The sequence below is a fragment of the Mauremys reevesii genome, linkage group 2 (assembly GCF_016161935.1).
Source record: "Mauremys reevesii isolate NIE-2019 linkage group 2, ASM1616193v1, whole genome shotgun sequence".
In the NCBI taxonomy this organism is placed as follows: Eukaryota; Metazoa; Chordata; order Testudines; family Geoemydidae; genus Mauremys; species Mauremys reevesii.
The window spans coordinates 161,234,610-161,250,672 of record NC_052624.1 but is presented as its reverse complement, the minus strand read 5'-3'; the positions used below and the strand labels follow the sequence as shown (position 1 = coordinate 161,250,672).

The following is a 16,063-nucleotide window of genomic DNA, read 5'->3' as shown; positions in this document are numbered from 1 at the left end:
AATTTCTAATCCTTCCCCAAAGTGCTCTGGTCCTAAACCTTTAATACAGACAAGAAAAATAAATTTGGTCTGAACTGTGGCATTTAGTGTGCTGTAACACTATAGACATAGCATCTCTCATTCAAGTATTTCACTAATAACCTAATTCACAGTCGTTATATGCTCCATTATTGCCTAATACATTGCATATACCCTGTGGGGACTCTTTGATTGCCTACATTGTATGAGGGCAAACAGCCAAATAAAAATAAAGGACCATAAGAAAGAGATGTTTGCTGTTCTCATGCCACCTTCAATGATTCTTACTGGAACTTCCTAAGTAATTCATAGTACTCAACTGGCTTCTCATTAGCTGAGGAGAATCATTCCTAAAGGTACTTAAATGCTGAAGAGGTAATGATGTAATTCTGTCTATCTTTGCTATTTATATAGCACCAATCACCATTGTGTTCCTATGGTGTTAATCCCCACTTACATTAAAATTAAATGCGAAAAAAGTGTTAATGAAACATGGATTGGGCAGAAAGAATAACAAAATGTCATAATGTGCAATAGTTAAGATTGAAAAAAATAACTTGAGCATGTTGCACATCACATATGTTTTAGGGAATTCATTTTACAGCTTGAACATTGTTTTGTGATGGTAGAAATTAGAGATGAGAAAAGATCTATCTGGTCCATTTTAAGCTATGAGACTTCCAGTACTTTCCCTGGGAAACTATTATATAAACTAATACATAACATTTCCAGGTTTTCCCTGAAGTTTGACCTACCTTTTTCTTCTCTCAATTTTAGCATGTCTCCTAGTTATGGAAAATTTAAGTTCTTCTTAGAGCAGTTGCTCATGTCCATTCCATGTTAGGGGTGTGTGCTCATCACTTGCACCGGTGCAAGAAGTTTTTCCCTCAGTGTTATCTGTAGGGGACTGGCTCTGGCGCCTTCTGGAGTGGTGCGCATATGCGCCAGTATGAGGGGTGCCGCGGCTCCCCCCTCCCTCAGCTCCTTCTTACCACCAGTGATGGTGCTGGAGGGTCTCCTTGCTTTGGGAAGTGTTTTTTTTTTCCTATCACTCATTGTGTAAATAATTCTTAGATAAGTAGTTTTCATTGTTCTCTTAATAGTTAGCTAAATAATACTGTAGATAAGTTAGATAATCCCCTAAGGGACTTAGCTCAGGGATGGGACATGCCCTGGTCCCCGGGCTTCAAGCCTTGTGATCACTGCAAAAAGCCTGTGCTGGTCAATGACCCTCATCAAAGCTGTTTGATGCGTTTGGGGGAAACTCACATTAGCAAAAAGTGTCGCATCAGCAAAAGTTTCAAGCCAAGAACTAAAATGGAGTGGAACATAAGACTAAGAGCGCTCCTCATGGAGTTGGCCCTCACACTGGTCTCTGAGCCGCCAAGATTGGACTCCTCACCAAGCACCGTGGCATTCGTGCGAAGTGCGCTGCCGGCGCCAGTCCCCGGTACCTGCCAAAAAGCAGAGAAAGCACCCCAGGAGATGGCGCTCCTCAACTTCCTGTACTGGGAAGGGAAAGTCCGGAGAGGAGCATAGGCCCATGCGGGGCAGCACATCTCTGGAGCTCAGCCAGGCACCTGCATCGCTGGCCAGGCTATCCAGCCTTCCTAGGGACCCACCAGCCACCCCAGGTAGTGGCAGATGTCCCCGCCACCAGGAGATTCTATTGAGGCCAGAAGCCTTTCAGGCTGCAAAAGACATCATGTCTTTGCTGGTGCCACCAATGCCCTGTCAAAACGTCGTCATCTCCAGAGGGAAGCTGGCATTGAGGCCTGGCCAACGGTCTCCATCGGCGTCGAAGCAGCAATTCCCGGGGATGCTCTTCCAACCTGCCCATAACGTGGCACCATTTGCCGGACTATTGGCATTGGTCCCCCGAGGTGTGGCATCACTCGCCGAACAGTCGATGCAGAGCCGAAGCATGCCACTGGTCCCCAGGATCATGGCACCGGTCCCACCTGCTCCTCGGGGCAACGGAGATCATCAGGACCACAACGCCAATCCCCAGAACCACGTGAGTGGTCCTTGGAGCTGAGACGCAGATCACCAGACTTGCTGCACCAATCTCCGGAGTCGAGACTTCGTTTTCTGTTGCCCAGTTGTCGATAGCCAGACTCCTGGTGTCGTTCCCAGAGCACTAGGCGTCGATCACTGGTGTACCGTTGCCGATCCGCCGAGCTCCGCCACCGGTCCCTGAACAGGCAGCACTGGGACCCTGAGCCCCAGCACTTCTCCCCCAGCCGCAGACGCCGGGATGGTAGGTGCGGAGGGGACATGGACGTGGCATCAGTGCCACCGTGGTCCCCAAGGGAGGAACTTTCTTCCTCAGGCTCGGAGGCTGAAGAGATGGCAGGTTCCTCAAGCCAGGCACACCCAGCCATATCTGGGAGGGTTCCACCAGGGCTACCAGCCAGTGCATGGCCCCAGGGCCAGTGGCCTACCTCATGGCACTTTTGGAACCTGTGGCATTGTGGGGGAGGAATAGCTCAGTAGTATGAGCATTGGCCTGCTAAACCCAGGGTTGTGAGTTCAATCCTTGAGGGGGCCAGTTAGGGATGGGAGGGATGGAATCTGTCAGGGACAGTACTTGGTCCTGCTAGTGAAGGCAGGGAACTGGACTCAATGATCTTTCAAGGTCCCTTCTAGCTCTATGAGATAGGAATATCTCCATATATTTATTTATTTAAACCCAGATGCAGCGTTCAGTGTTGGGGGCATCCAGAGAGGAGGTCAGCGGCAGTCTCCCACCCCCCCTCCGGACTCAGAAGAAGGGTCTGAGCAAGGTGCCCAGGAGCATCCTCTGACCTTGGTGGAGGCCACCCATGCAGTGCGGGGGACGCTGAGCCAGCCCCTCCTCCCACCCTCGCCGACAAGGCAGTGGCAGGACCGTCCCAAACAGTGCCACAGGACAATGCCAAAGCACACCAGGAGCTGCTAAAGCAGGTGGTCGCAAACCTGGGATGGGAAGCATTGGAGCTGGCAGAACCCTCTGATACTTTATTTGAGATTTTGGCCCTGGTGGCCCTGTCTAGGGTTGAATTCCCAATCCACAAAGGAGTAGTAAAGCTGGTGAAAGCTTTATGGCAGACCCTGTCCTCTCTCCCGCCTATCTCCAAACGGGCAGAGAGGAAGTATTAAGTCCTTGCGAAGGGCTTTGAGTATTTATATTCCCACCCGGATCCGAACACTCTAGTGGTCTCTGCGGCCAACGAGAGAGACAGGCAGGGACAACCTGGGGCAACTCCCAAAAACAAAGATGGCAAGAGGCTAGACTTATTTGGCAGAAAAGTTTATTCATCTGCCAGCCTCTATTACGAGTGGCAAACCATCAGGCCTTAGTAGATATGATTTTGATGTGTGGTAGCCTGTGGCCAACTTCACAGACTCACTGCAGAGGACTCCAAGCAGGAGTTCCTGGCCATTTTAGATGAAGGGAGAAATGTGGCAAAGTCCTCCCTTCAGGCCCCCTCTGACACTGTGAACTCAGCGGCCAGGTCCATCACTACAGCTGTCGACGGAGGCTCAACAATCAATTCAGGACCTCCCTTTCGATGGCCTAGCCCTATTTGCAGAACAAACAGACATGGTTACATGGGCTTAAGGATTCATGGTCTACTCTACGTTCCCTTGGTCTCTATACACCGGCCTCTGCTAGAAAGAGGCTTAAACCGCAGCAGCCTCAAAGACCAAGTGGTCAGGCCTGACCAGAGCCCTACTGTAAGAAGGGCAAGGGCTACAAGCGCCATCAAGGCCAACAATTAGCTCCTTCCTCCCACTTGGGCTCTGCCCCACTACCAGCCTGGAAGCAAGCGGGTATTTTGCAGGTGCGCCTAACGGCAACCTCATCCCTCTTCAGGGACTCTTCTCACAAGCAACTTTTCACTCAAGAGGTGCAAGCCCTCCTGCGAGTAGGGGCTGTAGAGGAAGACCCCATGCATCTAAGAGGGAAAAGTTTCTACTTTTAGTACTTTCTGATACCGAAGGCCAAAAGGGGTCTGTGTCCCATATTGGACCTGCAAGGCCTCAACAAATACCTCAAAAAGTTGAACTTCTGTATGGTCTCCTTGGCCTCCATTATCCCCTCTGTGGATCCTGGAGACTGATACACTGCCCTCGACTTGAAGGACGCGTATTTTCATATTTCAGTTTTCCATGGACACAGAAGGTTCCTGCGGTTTGTAGTGGGGCGAACTCGCTACCAGTTTGTAGTGTTTCCATTTGGCCTGGCTACAGCGCCAATGGTGGTCACAAAATGCATGGGTGGTCGCAGCTTATCTGAGGCACCAGGGCATTCAAATCTACCCTTACCTCGACAGTTGGCTCATCAAGAGTCGTTCGAGGGTACAAGTTCATCGCAGCATCGAGTTGATCCAAGTCACTTGCTGAGCATTGGGTCTATTGATAAACGAACAAAAATCCACATTGGTTCCAGTGCAGAGAATAGATTTCATTGGGGCAGTTCTGGACTCTATCTGAGCCAGGGCCTTTCTCCTGGAACCCAGATTCAAGGCAATATCAGGCCTAATCACCCAGCTCACCAATCACACAATCACCATGGCCAGGGTATGCATCAGGTTGCTAGGGCACACAGTGGCATGCATGTATTTAATTCGACATGCATGACTACATCTCAGACCCCTCCAGATGTGGCTGGTGTCAGTTTACACCCCAGCCAGGCACCACCTGGACAGAGTCCTCACAGTTCCACAATGAGTACTTACTGCTCTGGAATGGTGGTCCAATCCAGTAAACATGCCCGAAGGAGTACCCTTCGTGACCCCAAAACCCACAATGGTGCTAGTGTTGGACACGTGGGAAGCCAATTTGGATCACTAAAGACCCAGAGGCTGTGATCCCAGGAAGAGCTGGTATTGCACATCAGTGTCAGGGAGTTCAGGGCCATCCGTTTGACTTGCAAATTGTTCCTTCCGCAGTTATCCCATCAGGTGGTACAGGTGTTGATGAACAATATAGCCTCCATGTTTTATGTCAACAGGCAAGGAGGAGCTCGGTCCTCTGTCAAGAAGCCCTCCTGCTGTGGGATTTCTGTATCTGGCACCCCATATAAATCAAGGCTCTACATCTCCTGGTGTCCGAAACATGCTGGCTGGTCACCTTAGCATGTTGTTTTTTTCTCACCATGAGTGGTCCCTCCACTCGGAGGTCATTAGAATGATCTTACAGAGCTGGGGAACTCCCCAAGTGGACCTGTTTGCCACCAGGTGGAACAGGAAGTCCCACCAGTTCTGCTCCCTTCAAGGGCTTGACAGCAGATCGCTCTCAGACGCTTTCCTCCTGACCTGATGTACACCTTCCCACCAATCCCGCTTCTCAGCAGGACCCTCCTGACAATCAAGAGGGACCGGGCCAAAGTCATCATGATCGCCCCAGCATTGGTTCAGCATGCTCATGGATTTGGCAACATAGTCCCCATGAATGCTTCCCAACTGCTCAGACCTACTGTTAGGATCACGGGAGGTTGCTGCATCCGAACCTTGCCTCTCTCCACCTCACAGTGTGGATGCTGTGTGGCTGAACCCAAAGGAGCAGGCCTGCTCTAGTCAAGTCCAGTACATTCTGTTGGAGAGTAGAAAACTCTTCACTAGAGTGACTTACCTGGTAAAGTGGAAGTGCTTCTCCTGCTGGGCATCGGAGCAAAGGATCTCCCTGACCCAGTCTTCTCTGCAGTCCATTCTGAACTATCTGCTTCACCTAAAACATCAAGGCCTTCTCCTCGGTCAAGGTGCACCTGGCAGCCATTTCGGCTTTCCATCCCCACATCTGGGGCAGATCGGTATTCTCACATGAAATGACGATCAGGTTTCTTAAGGGCCTTGAAAGGCTTTTTCCACCAGTCCAGGACCTGGTGCACCAATGGGACCTCAACCTAGTCCTTTCTATGCTCACTGGCCCTCTCTTCGAACCTCTAGCCTCCTGTTCTCTTGCACATCTGCCGTGGAAGATTGCTTTCCTTGTGGCTATCACTTCAGCGAGGTGAGTCTCCGAGATTAAAGCCCTCACCTCAGAGCCCCTATACACGGTGTTCTACAAGAACAAGGTTCAGTTGGGTCCCCATCCTACTTTCCTTCCAAAGGTGGTGTTGCCTTTTCATGTTAACCAGGACATTTTCCTCCCGATGTTCTGCCCAAAGCCTCACACGTCCAACGAGGAGAGGCGTTTGCATGCTCTAGATGTCAGGCAGGCTCTGACTTTCTACTTAGAGCATACCAACCCCTTCCATAGATCAACTCAACTCTGTCACGGTGGCTGGCAGGATGAAAGGCCTCCCAGTGTCGTCTTAAAGGCTTTCGTCTTGGATTACTACCTGCATCTGTACTTGCTACAATTTGGCGCAGGTTGTACCTCCATCGATAGTGACGGCACATTCAGTGAGAGCTCAGGCATCGTCAGCAGCCTTCCTAGCATAAGTCCCTATCAAGGATATCTGCAGGGCCTCAACGTAGTATTTGGTGCACACCTTCACAACCCACTACACCATCACCCAGCAGGCCAGAGATGACACTGGCTTTGGCAGAGCTGTGTTGCAATCAACACATCTATGAACTCCTACCCACCTCCACAGATACTGCTTTGGAGTCACTTAACATGGAATGGACATGAGCAAGCACTTGAAGAAGAAAAAACAGTTACTCATCACTGTGACTGTTGTTCTTCGAGATGTGTTGCTCATGTCCATTCCATGACCCGCCCTCCTTCCCCTCTGTCGGAGTTTCGGCAAGAAGGAACTGAGAAAGGGGGGAGCCAGCGGCGCCCCTTCAGTCGGCACATATGCACGCCATTCCTGAGGGCATCGGAGCCAGTCCCCTATGGATACCACTACAGGTAAAACTTCTGGCACCAGTGCATGTGGCAAGCACACACACCTAACATGGAATGGACATGAACAACACATCTCGAAGAACAACAGTTATGGAAGGTTAGTAACTGGTTTTTTAAAGAACCAAATGGGGCAGCATGACTAAATGTCAATTGAATGGGAAGTAGGACAACACCTTTCAAATAATTTTGAAGTATTTAACACTAAAGAGAGAGAGAGAAATTGTTTAGGGTGACTCCATTGGTTTAAACTCAAAGTATGAAAACATATAGGAACTAATAATTTTTCAATGATTTACTGCGGGTTGGACTGAGTCCTACACGGTGCTGAGAGACTAAGAGAAGTATCAAAAACTTCCAACTTCCCCTTGACTTCACAAACTCTACTTGACAGTGCTCAGCATCTTGTAGGAACAGGCCCATAAAGAGCAAGAATGTCTGTGATAAACGATGAAGAGTACAGGCTACTGATACAGAGCAATCTAGATCTCTGGGTTAGCTGGATTTAAGCTAACAATATGTGTGCTAATACAGCCAAAATTACACTCTAGGAACAAAAAATGTAGGCCATACTTCCAGCATGAGGAAGTCTGTCGTGGAAAGCAGTGACTGAAAAGTACTTCGGGCTCATGGTAGATAAGCACCTGAACATGAGCTCCCAGTGTGATGCTGTGGCGAAAAGAGCTAATGTGATCCTGGTATGTATAGACAGGGGAGTCTTGAGTAGGAGTAGGCAGGTTACATTACCTCTGTATTTGGTACTGCAACCACTACTGGTGTATTATGTCCAGGTCTGATGTCCACAAGATTTATAGACTTTAATGTCAGAAGGGATCATCGTGATCATCTAGTGTGACTACCTGCACATTGCAGGCCACAGAACCTCACCCACCCACTCCTGTATTAGACCCCTAACCTCTGGCTGAGTTACTGAAGTCCTCAAATCATGGTTTAAAGACTTAAAGTTACAGATAATTCACCATTTACTCTAGTTAAAACCTTCAAGTGACTCGTGCCCCATGCTGCAGAGGCAGGCAAAAAAACCCCAAGGTCTCCGCCAATCTGACCTGGGGAAAAATTCCTTCCCGACCTCAAATACGGTGATTGGTTAGACAAGAATTATTAAAGGATTGGAAAACATGCCTCATAGTGAGATTCAAGGAGCTTAGTCTGTTTAAGTTAATAAAGAGAAGGTTAAGAGTGACTTGATCACAATTTATAAGTACCAACATGGGGAGCAGAAATAGAGGGCTCTTCAGTCTAGCAGAGAAAGGTATAATGCGATCCAGGAGCTGGAAGTTGAAGCTTGATACATTCAAACTAGAAATAAGGTGCAAATTTGTAACTGTTGGAACAATTTATCAAGGGCTGTGTTGGATTCTTCATCACTCAAAACTTTAAATCAGGATTGGATATTTTTGTAAGAGAAATGCTCTAGTTCAAACAGGAATTAATTCAAGGAAGTCCTAGGGCCTGTGCTATACCAGTGGTCAGACTAGATGATCACAATGGTCCTTTCTGGCCTTATATCTATGAATCTATAATAACATTTGGAAAGTAGCTTAAATGTGAAAATTGATCCATCAAAAAATAGACAAAAGAGAGAAAAATGTGGCTTCCTTTTATTATTTATGCAGAAACTAAGTGTTCTTCAGCTGCCAAATTAAATTACAGTAGAATCTCAGAGTTATGAACACCTTGGGAATGGAGGTTGTTTGTAACTCAGAAAAAATGTTATGGTTGTTTTTTCAAAAGTTTACAACTGAACATTGACTTAATACAGCTTTTACATTTTATTTTGCAGAAGAAAAATGCTGCTTTTTTTAACCATCTTAATTTAAATAAAACAAGCACAGAAACAATTTCCTTACCTTGTCAAATCTTTTTTTTTAGATTTTCCCTTTATTTTTTTTTAGTACTTTATGTTTAACACGGTACTGTACGGTATAGTATTTGCTTTTTTTGTCTCTGCTGCCTGATTGCTGACTTCCGGTTCCAAATGAGGTGTGTGGTTGACTGGTGAATTCGTAACTCTGGTGTTCTACTGGATCTATATAATTACTTTGATTTTTAATCAATTTCAGCAATGACTGGAAAGGGAAATAGTTCTGGATCTTAGATCTCTTCTGAATAACAGAACCAAATGTAAACACATGTGCAATGTATGTTCATAGGTGTGGGAAGTATCTTGCTTAAGTGGAATATTTTCCTATTAAAACACATTACATTAATTGTACTTGCAAAGTTATGGTGGTCCTTTCTAGTTCTTCCAACGTATAGTATGTCACTGAATTTGGATTATATATTAAAGGCTCAAAACTGTAAAAATATGTTCTTTGCAAATGCAGTTCATTTCATGTGTTATTAATGAGCAAATATTGCAATGAGGGAAAGGGTTAAAAATTATCTGTTCCGTTTTATTGTTCATAAACATTGAATTAATAAATGGGGTGGAATGCTTGGGACTTTGAAATGGGCGGAGGATTCCTTTGAAGGCAGGGAGAAGGAAACATTCAAGTAATTATGAAAAGTTTAAGCGATATTTTTGTTTTGTGTTTCCAGGCACCCCTACCTTGAAGCCAGTATCTGTGCTCAGAAAATGTGAAGCAAAGGTTTCTCCATTTGAGCCAGATACTTCCACACCCATGAAAAAGAAAAAGGGATGGCCAAAAGGCAAAAGTCGCAAACCAATCCACTGGAAGAAAAGACCTGGTAGAAAACCAGGGTTTAAACTGAACCGGGAAAAGGTGCCAGTATCTGCTCAGGATGAGGGAGTTGATGCCATGGTAACTAATTCAAAACCAGGGCGTAAACCCAAAATGCAGGAGAAAGAAGAGCCTCTTGAGAAGAAAGAAGAGCAGCCCCTCGCTGAGGAAAAGAAGGAGGAAGATGTGCAAATGGAAACAGAGGAGGTGGGAGAGGGAGAAGAGGAAGATACAACCAGCAGTGAAGTGAGAGCAGTTTCTCCTATGGACAGCAGCAGCAGTCCAGCAGTAGATGTTAAGGAGCCTGAGGTAGAGGAAGAAGTAGAGGAGAAGCCACGGGTATTAGAAGAGCAAAGGCAATCAGAAGAAGAACAGCAAGAATTAGAAGAACCTGAGCATGACCACGAGGAAGAAGAGGATGAGGTTGCAGTAGTTATAAACCAAAATGAAGACCATGATGCAGATGATGAAGATGATGGTCATCTGGAATCTGCAAAGAAGAAAGAATTGGATGAACTGCCAATTAGAGAAGAAGTAAAGGAGGAGCCTGATGTTCAGGAGTCTTTTTTAGAAACAAGTATACAGAGCAGTAGAGAAGAAGTAAAGGGCAAAAATGAAGCAGAGGCAGATTCTGAGGAAGAGCAGGCTTCCCATGAGACATCAGTGGGCTCAGAACATGTCCCTGGCTCTGAAGACGATCATGAAGAAGAGCAAAATACTAAAGAAAGGTTAATTGAATTAAAAGAAGAGGAAGAGATTCCTCATAGTGAACTAGATCTAGAAACTGTTCAAGCAGTCCAGTCCTTGACGCAGGAGGAAAGTAATGAACATGATGTAGCATACCAGGACTGTGAGGAAACTCTTGCAGCTTGTCAGACTCTGCAGAGTTACACTCAAGCTGATGAGGACCCTCAAATATCAATGGTTGAAGATTGCCATGCCTCAGAACACAACAGTCCAATATCCTCTGTTCAGTCCCATCCTAGCCAATCTGTGCGTTCTGTCAGCAGTCCCAACGTGCCTGCTCTGGAGAGTGGTTACACCCAGATAAGCCCTGAACAAGGATCCCTGTCCGCACCTTCTATGCAGAACATGGAGACCAGCCCCATGATGGATGTGCCTTCTGTATCAGACCACTCTCAGCAGGTGGTGGATAGTGGCTTCAGTGACCTTGGCAGCATTGAGAGCACCACAGAGAACTACGAAAACCCCAGCAGTTATGACTCCACTATGGGAGGCAGCATTTGTGGAAATAACTCTTCCCAGAGCAGCTGCTCTTATGGGGGATTGTCCTCCTCTAGTAGCCTAACTCAGAACAGTTGTGTTGTCACTCAGCAAATGGCAAACATTGGCAACAGCTGCAGCATGATGCAACAGAGCACTGTCCAGCCTGCTGCAAACTGCAACATTAAGTCCCCTCAGAGCTGTGTGGTAGAAAGGCCTCCAAGCAACCAGCAACCAGCAACACAGCCGCAGCAGCAGCAACAGCAGCAGCCTCAGTCACAGCAGCCTCAACCCCCACCTCCACCCCAGCAGCAACCTCCACTGTCTCAGTGTAGCATGAATAATAGTTTCACCCCAGCACCTATGATCATGGAAATACCTGAATCAGGAGGCACTGGCAACATAAGTATCTATGAGAGGATTCCAGGAGATTTTGGTGCTGGGAGCTACTCTCAGCCATCAGCCACATTCAGTTTAGCCAAGTTGCAGCAGCTGACAAACACCATTATGGACCCTCATGCCATGCCTTATAGCCATTCTCCTGCTGTGACGTCCTATGCAACCAGTGTTTCTCTGTCCAACACAGGATTGGCTCAGCTAGCTCCATCTCATCCATTAGCTGGGACACCGCAAGCACAAGCCACCATGACACCCCCACCAAACTTGGCATCCACCACCATGAACCTCACATCACCTCTGCTTCAGTGTAACATGTCTGCTACCAACATTGGTATCCCCCACACACAAAGGTTGCAGGGGCAAATGCCCGTTAAGGGGCATATTTCCATTCGTTCTAAATCAGCACCACTGCCCTCTGCAACTGCACACCAGCAGCAGCTCTATGGCCGCAGCCCACCGGCAGTTGCCATGCAGGCTGGCCCTCGTGCACTAGCTGTTCAGCGAGGTATGAACATGGGGGTTAACTTGATGCCAACTCCCCCCTACAATGTCAATTCCATGAATATGAACACCCTGAATGCCATGAACAGCTACAGAATGACACAGCCCATGATGAACAGCAGTTACCATAGTAATCCTGCGTACATGAACCAGACAGCACAGTATCCTATGCAGATGCAGATGGGAATGATGGGGAGCCAGGCCTATACCCAGCAGCCTATGCAGCCAAACCCTCATGGAAACATGATGTATACTGGCCCCTCCCATCACAGTTACATGAATGCTGCTGGGGTGCCCAAGCAGTCGCTCAACGGACCGTACATGAGAAGATGAGCGAGATGAACTTGCAACCTAAAAACTTAAATATATATAAATAAAGGAACCTTTTATACTGACGAACCAGAGAAAATGGACCTTTTTCCAGTTAAAAATATTGCTGTAGATTTAGAGGGTTTTTCTTTGGTTTATTTTATTTTTTAGGAAGCCTGGTCTTTATTCTTTTTTCGTTCGTTCATTTTGGGTTTTTGTTTCCTTCAGAATCCTGAAACATTTTACAGCTGAAGTCGTTTTAAAATGGTTTTAGGGGGAAAACGTGCACAAAAATCTTTTCATAATTTAAAAAGAGCCTTACTTTGCTGACCACACAGACAGAATATCTTTAACAGTGAATCATCTTTTTAAATTTTCTTTCAAGTGTATGTTCCCCACCCCTTCCTCTTCCTCCCGTATGTCCCTCTGTGTGCAGCTCCCAATGCTGCAGTCATTAAAATGTCAGACATCTCAAAGAGCAACAAAACCCATCCCTCTAGTCCCCACCTTGCATTTCCTACTTAAGTCCAGCAGGAGGCACTTATGGGAGACTCAGAACAGGACATGGAGGACAAACTAACTCTATTCCAATGAGGCAGGAAAATTTCTCCTCTTAACCCTTTCTGACCCTCTCACCCCTCAGTACAATTTGGAATTATATGTAAACATAAATTCTTCTCACGCTGATGTCTTCATAGATTAATTAATTGAAATACAGTCTGTATGTTTCATTCTCAAAGTATAATGTCACTTTAAAATGTTCTCCAGCACACACACACTGTCAGTTTGAACTAGCATTAGCATCTCAAAGGGGAACTGTATGGAACCCTAACGCAACCACTAGAAGGATAAGAGATGGTTACTGTGCATCAGAAAGAGAAGAAAATGGCTACAGGGTCTTGTTTTGACAACCTGCAAATCAGCCATAACTCTGAGATCCCAAACTCGTTTTTAGTATCTGCTTTGAAATGCTAAGGGTCTTGGTTCTGAGCCTTGGAGTCTGACTGAGCTCAAGAGCAGCCATTGCCAGTGATCTGCCTCTATGTTCCTTTACTCACATAATCTTGGAAGATGAAGCGTACGTTTAAGTGACTTGACAAGAAACCTACAGAGTCTTTGTCACTATTCCATTCCTCTGCATGTGGGGGGAAACTGCTGGGTGTGTCCTTCTTCCAGTGGAGTCATGGTGTTAAAACAGGCACATTCCTGCTTTCCCAGTTTCTTTTGAGATCATTGCCTAAGAAATTCATCACCTTTGAGTCTGTGTGTGGGAAGTGAAGGGAATTTCAGCTCCTCTCAAGGAAGGAAATGGGAGTGGGACAGTCAGCAACAGCAGTGGGACCTAGTCAGCAGGATTTTGTAGTGTGCTTGTTCCACACTATTCCCACTTCCTATTCTCTTTCTGCTACTCAACTGTGTATCATAAAAGAGAGTGACTGCACCTGTTGGCATGCCAGCAAATATACAAAGAAGGGCCATTATTTACCCTTTAGTGTAAAACTCTCTCTTTTATTGTATATTCTGTAGACATACAGACAATAATAAAAACAATTAGTTGTAAACAAAACAAAAAAACATCCAAATGAAGATTTGAGGTTTCTTCAGATGCACTAAAACGGACCTTTCTTCAATAACTGCCAAATATAAAAAGGCAGAATTCCAAGGACTTCCACTCCTTATTTCTTTGTTTTGAGCATGTGCAAGGCTGTGTAGAATCCCGTTTCTCTGTATATACTATTCCGGTTTTAACTCATCCATGTAGAAAGCGCACTGTGCTGCCCTCTCCTTCCTAGATCTTCAGCTGTGTCATTGCTTCGTGGTTGCGGGAGGGAGGGCGGGGGAGCAGGGAGAGAGAGGGATAAAGACAGGAGGAGAAACTGTTGAAATGAGGGCTGTGAATTTAGTTTGTTTGCTGTTATGTTTGGTTTGGTTTTTGTATGTTTTTTTAATCAATTGGGCAGCTCCCTTTTCCACAAGCCTTTGTGACTGTAGAACTATTGTAGAAAAAAAAAGTTCTTTTCTATATTATAAAAAGAAATTATCCAACACAAGTAATATTGGTACCTACCATTTTTTCACTTCTGTTTAAAAAAAAATGTATTTTTAGCAAGATAACTTGGGTAATCTTCTAAAAGAAATTTAAAAAAATCACTGTTAGTGACTTTGATGCCTTTTAAAATAAGAGCTTTTTCATTTCATTCCATCTTTAAAATTTTTTATCTTTGTTGTAGAATATTAAAAACTATTTTAAGAAAGATAAAAATTCTCTTTAAAGAGATCTCTAGAGTGTGTGAATAGAGCTCCAGATGCCTCTAAAAGCCGCATGTACAAATGAAGCTAAGTCTATTCCTGTCTGTTTATATTTGCTTTTCCTGTTTTGTAACCTCTTTGTACTTTGTTCATGGTGACTTGTAAGCTAAGGGGAAGGGGGGCCTAGATGCCTTTGTAATTCTCCATGTCATGCGCTCCTGGCCGGCTGGCCTCCCTTCCTCTCCTTGTATGTAATATCACTTTTTTTTCCCTTTCTAGCAAGTACTTTCAAAAGAACTCTGTACATTTTAACATAAAAAAATAAATTATGTTGAGCCATTTTGGATGTCTGTTGTGCATGTGCAATTTTTCTTCCTCCAGAGCATTTGAGAATTTACGGTAATCCTTTAACTGTTGCCAGGGGTCTGTAGATTTAATTCCCTCTTGTATGTTGATCCGAAGAGGTACAGTACCTTAGGGAGACTGTGCACCTAAATCCAAGAACAATCTCTGCCCATAATGTTACCTCCTCTGAGTAGAAGCTGCACACCAAAGAAAACTGAACCTTTCTCTCAAGAGTGTAAGGCCTGCTCTAGAAAATCATTTGACTAAATCGTCAGCTTCTTTCTTCCTGCCCGAAGGGATGATTTGGAGTAGGGTGACCATGAAAAATCAGGAGAGGGGTGGGGAGTAATCGGTGCCTATATAAGACAGAGCTCTGAATGTCCCAATTTTTCACACTAGCTCTCTGATCACCCTACGGTGTCTTACCCACAAGACCATACTCCTGCCACTTGACCGTGTTTTTACAAGTGTATTTAATATGACTCTTGTGCAGACCGGACCTCGTGCTCCCTCTTTAGGAAGGTTATCTGGAGAGAACAACCTCTTGACTGACACTTTGCCAGTTTTTGTACTTTGTGTTTAGACCTTTTTACAGCTTGGGAAATGCTTTCTGTCTCTGGTCAGCACTGCCGTGAGACCTTGGTAAACTCTGGAAAGATGGGGAAGGTACCTCCACTATAATGGTGGCTCTGGGATTTTCAGACCATTACTAAAAGTTAACAAGTTACACTAATTTTTATCAGTAGGAACCTAGTTTCTGGCCTGAGCTGGCTCGTAACTGCAACATTCAATTACTGGTAATAGTCCCTGGTTCTTGACTGACTCTCCCCTCTCAGCTCCCTGGGTACTGTTGATTTTAAACTCAGAGCTTTGCTGGGGTTTTGTAAGAACAAGCAGATTTTGTTGAGGATGCAAACAAGCTTGCATATAATGGGTTTAAAAATGAGGTCAAGAATCAGTTTTCAATGGTAAAATTATCTTGAGGTGTTTGTGCTTAAAGAAAAGAGGAAAAAAGAAAAATAGTCTCAGTATAGAGAGAAATAATTTAATACCTGTGATCCAAGCTTTTCATTAAGTTCCAAGTTTCCTTTGGTGATTAAAAACAGACCATAATTTGAATATGAAAACCAGAAATCCTGTCCAAGCAATCACTGGCACTGTATATATGCTGTGCACAAAGACCCTAAAACATTAAGACAGAATTAGATCAGTCCAAGAGTGCTGAGCCTTCAACAAGTGTCTGTCCCTGCTTGCCTATTACTAGATTTGTTGGCCATATAAGAAGAGCTCTGGGCATGAGCATCCTGCAGACCTAAGGAGCTTTTAAAGCACTATATCAGGGGTCTCAAATGCCCAGCTCAGGGGCTATCTGCGGCCTGGTAGCCTCCCCAATGTGGCCCGTGGGGCTCCAGCAATTTTGGGGCCGGGTCTCTCCCTTGGCCCTGCCTGCCACCCCCCAGGTGTTCCCCTCC

The 16,063-nt window shown here is 45.5% G+C and overlaps 1 protein-coding gene across 2 annotated transcripts in view; it reads left to right on the top strand.

Annotated features, from left to right (window-relative positions):
• Nucleotides 1-14,592, top strand: part of KAT6A (lysine acetyltransferase 6A) — an 81,700-nt gene extending 67,108 nt beyond the window's left edge. For both annotated transcript variants that reach the window (XM_039524300.1, XM_039524301.1), the window contains exon 18: nucleotides 9,421-14,592. In XM_039524300.1, coding sequence (XP_039380234.1) covers nucleotides 9,421-12,020 — 2,600 coding nt within the window. In that variant the 3' untranslated portion in view covers nucleotides 12,021-14,592. The remainder of the gene's footprint in view (nucleotides 1-9,420) is intronic.
• The last annotated feature ends 1,471 nt before the right edge of the window (nucleotides 14,593-16,063 follow it).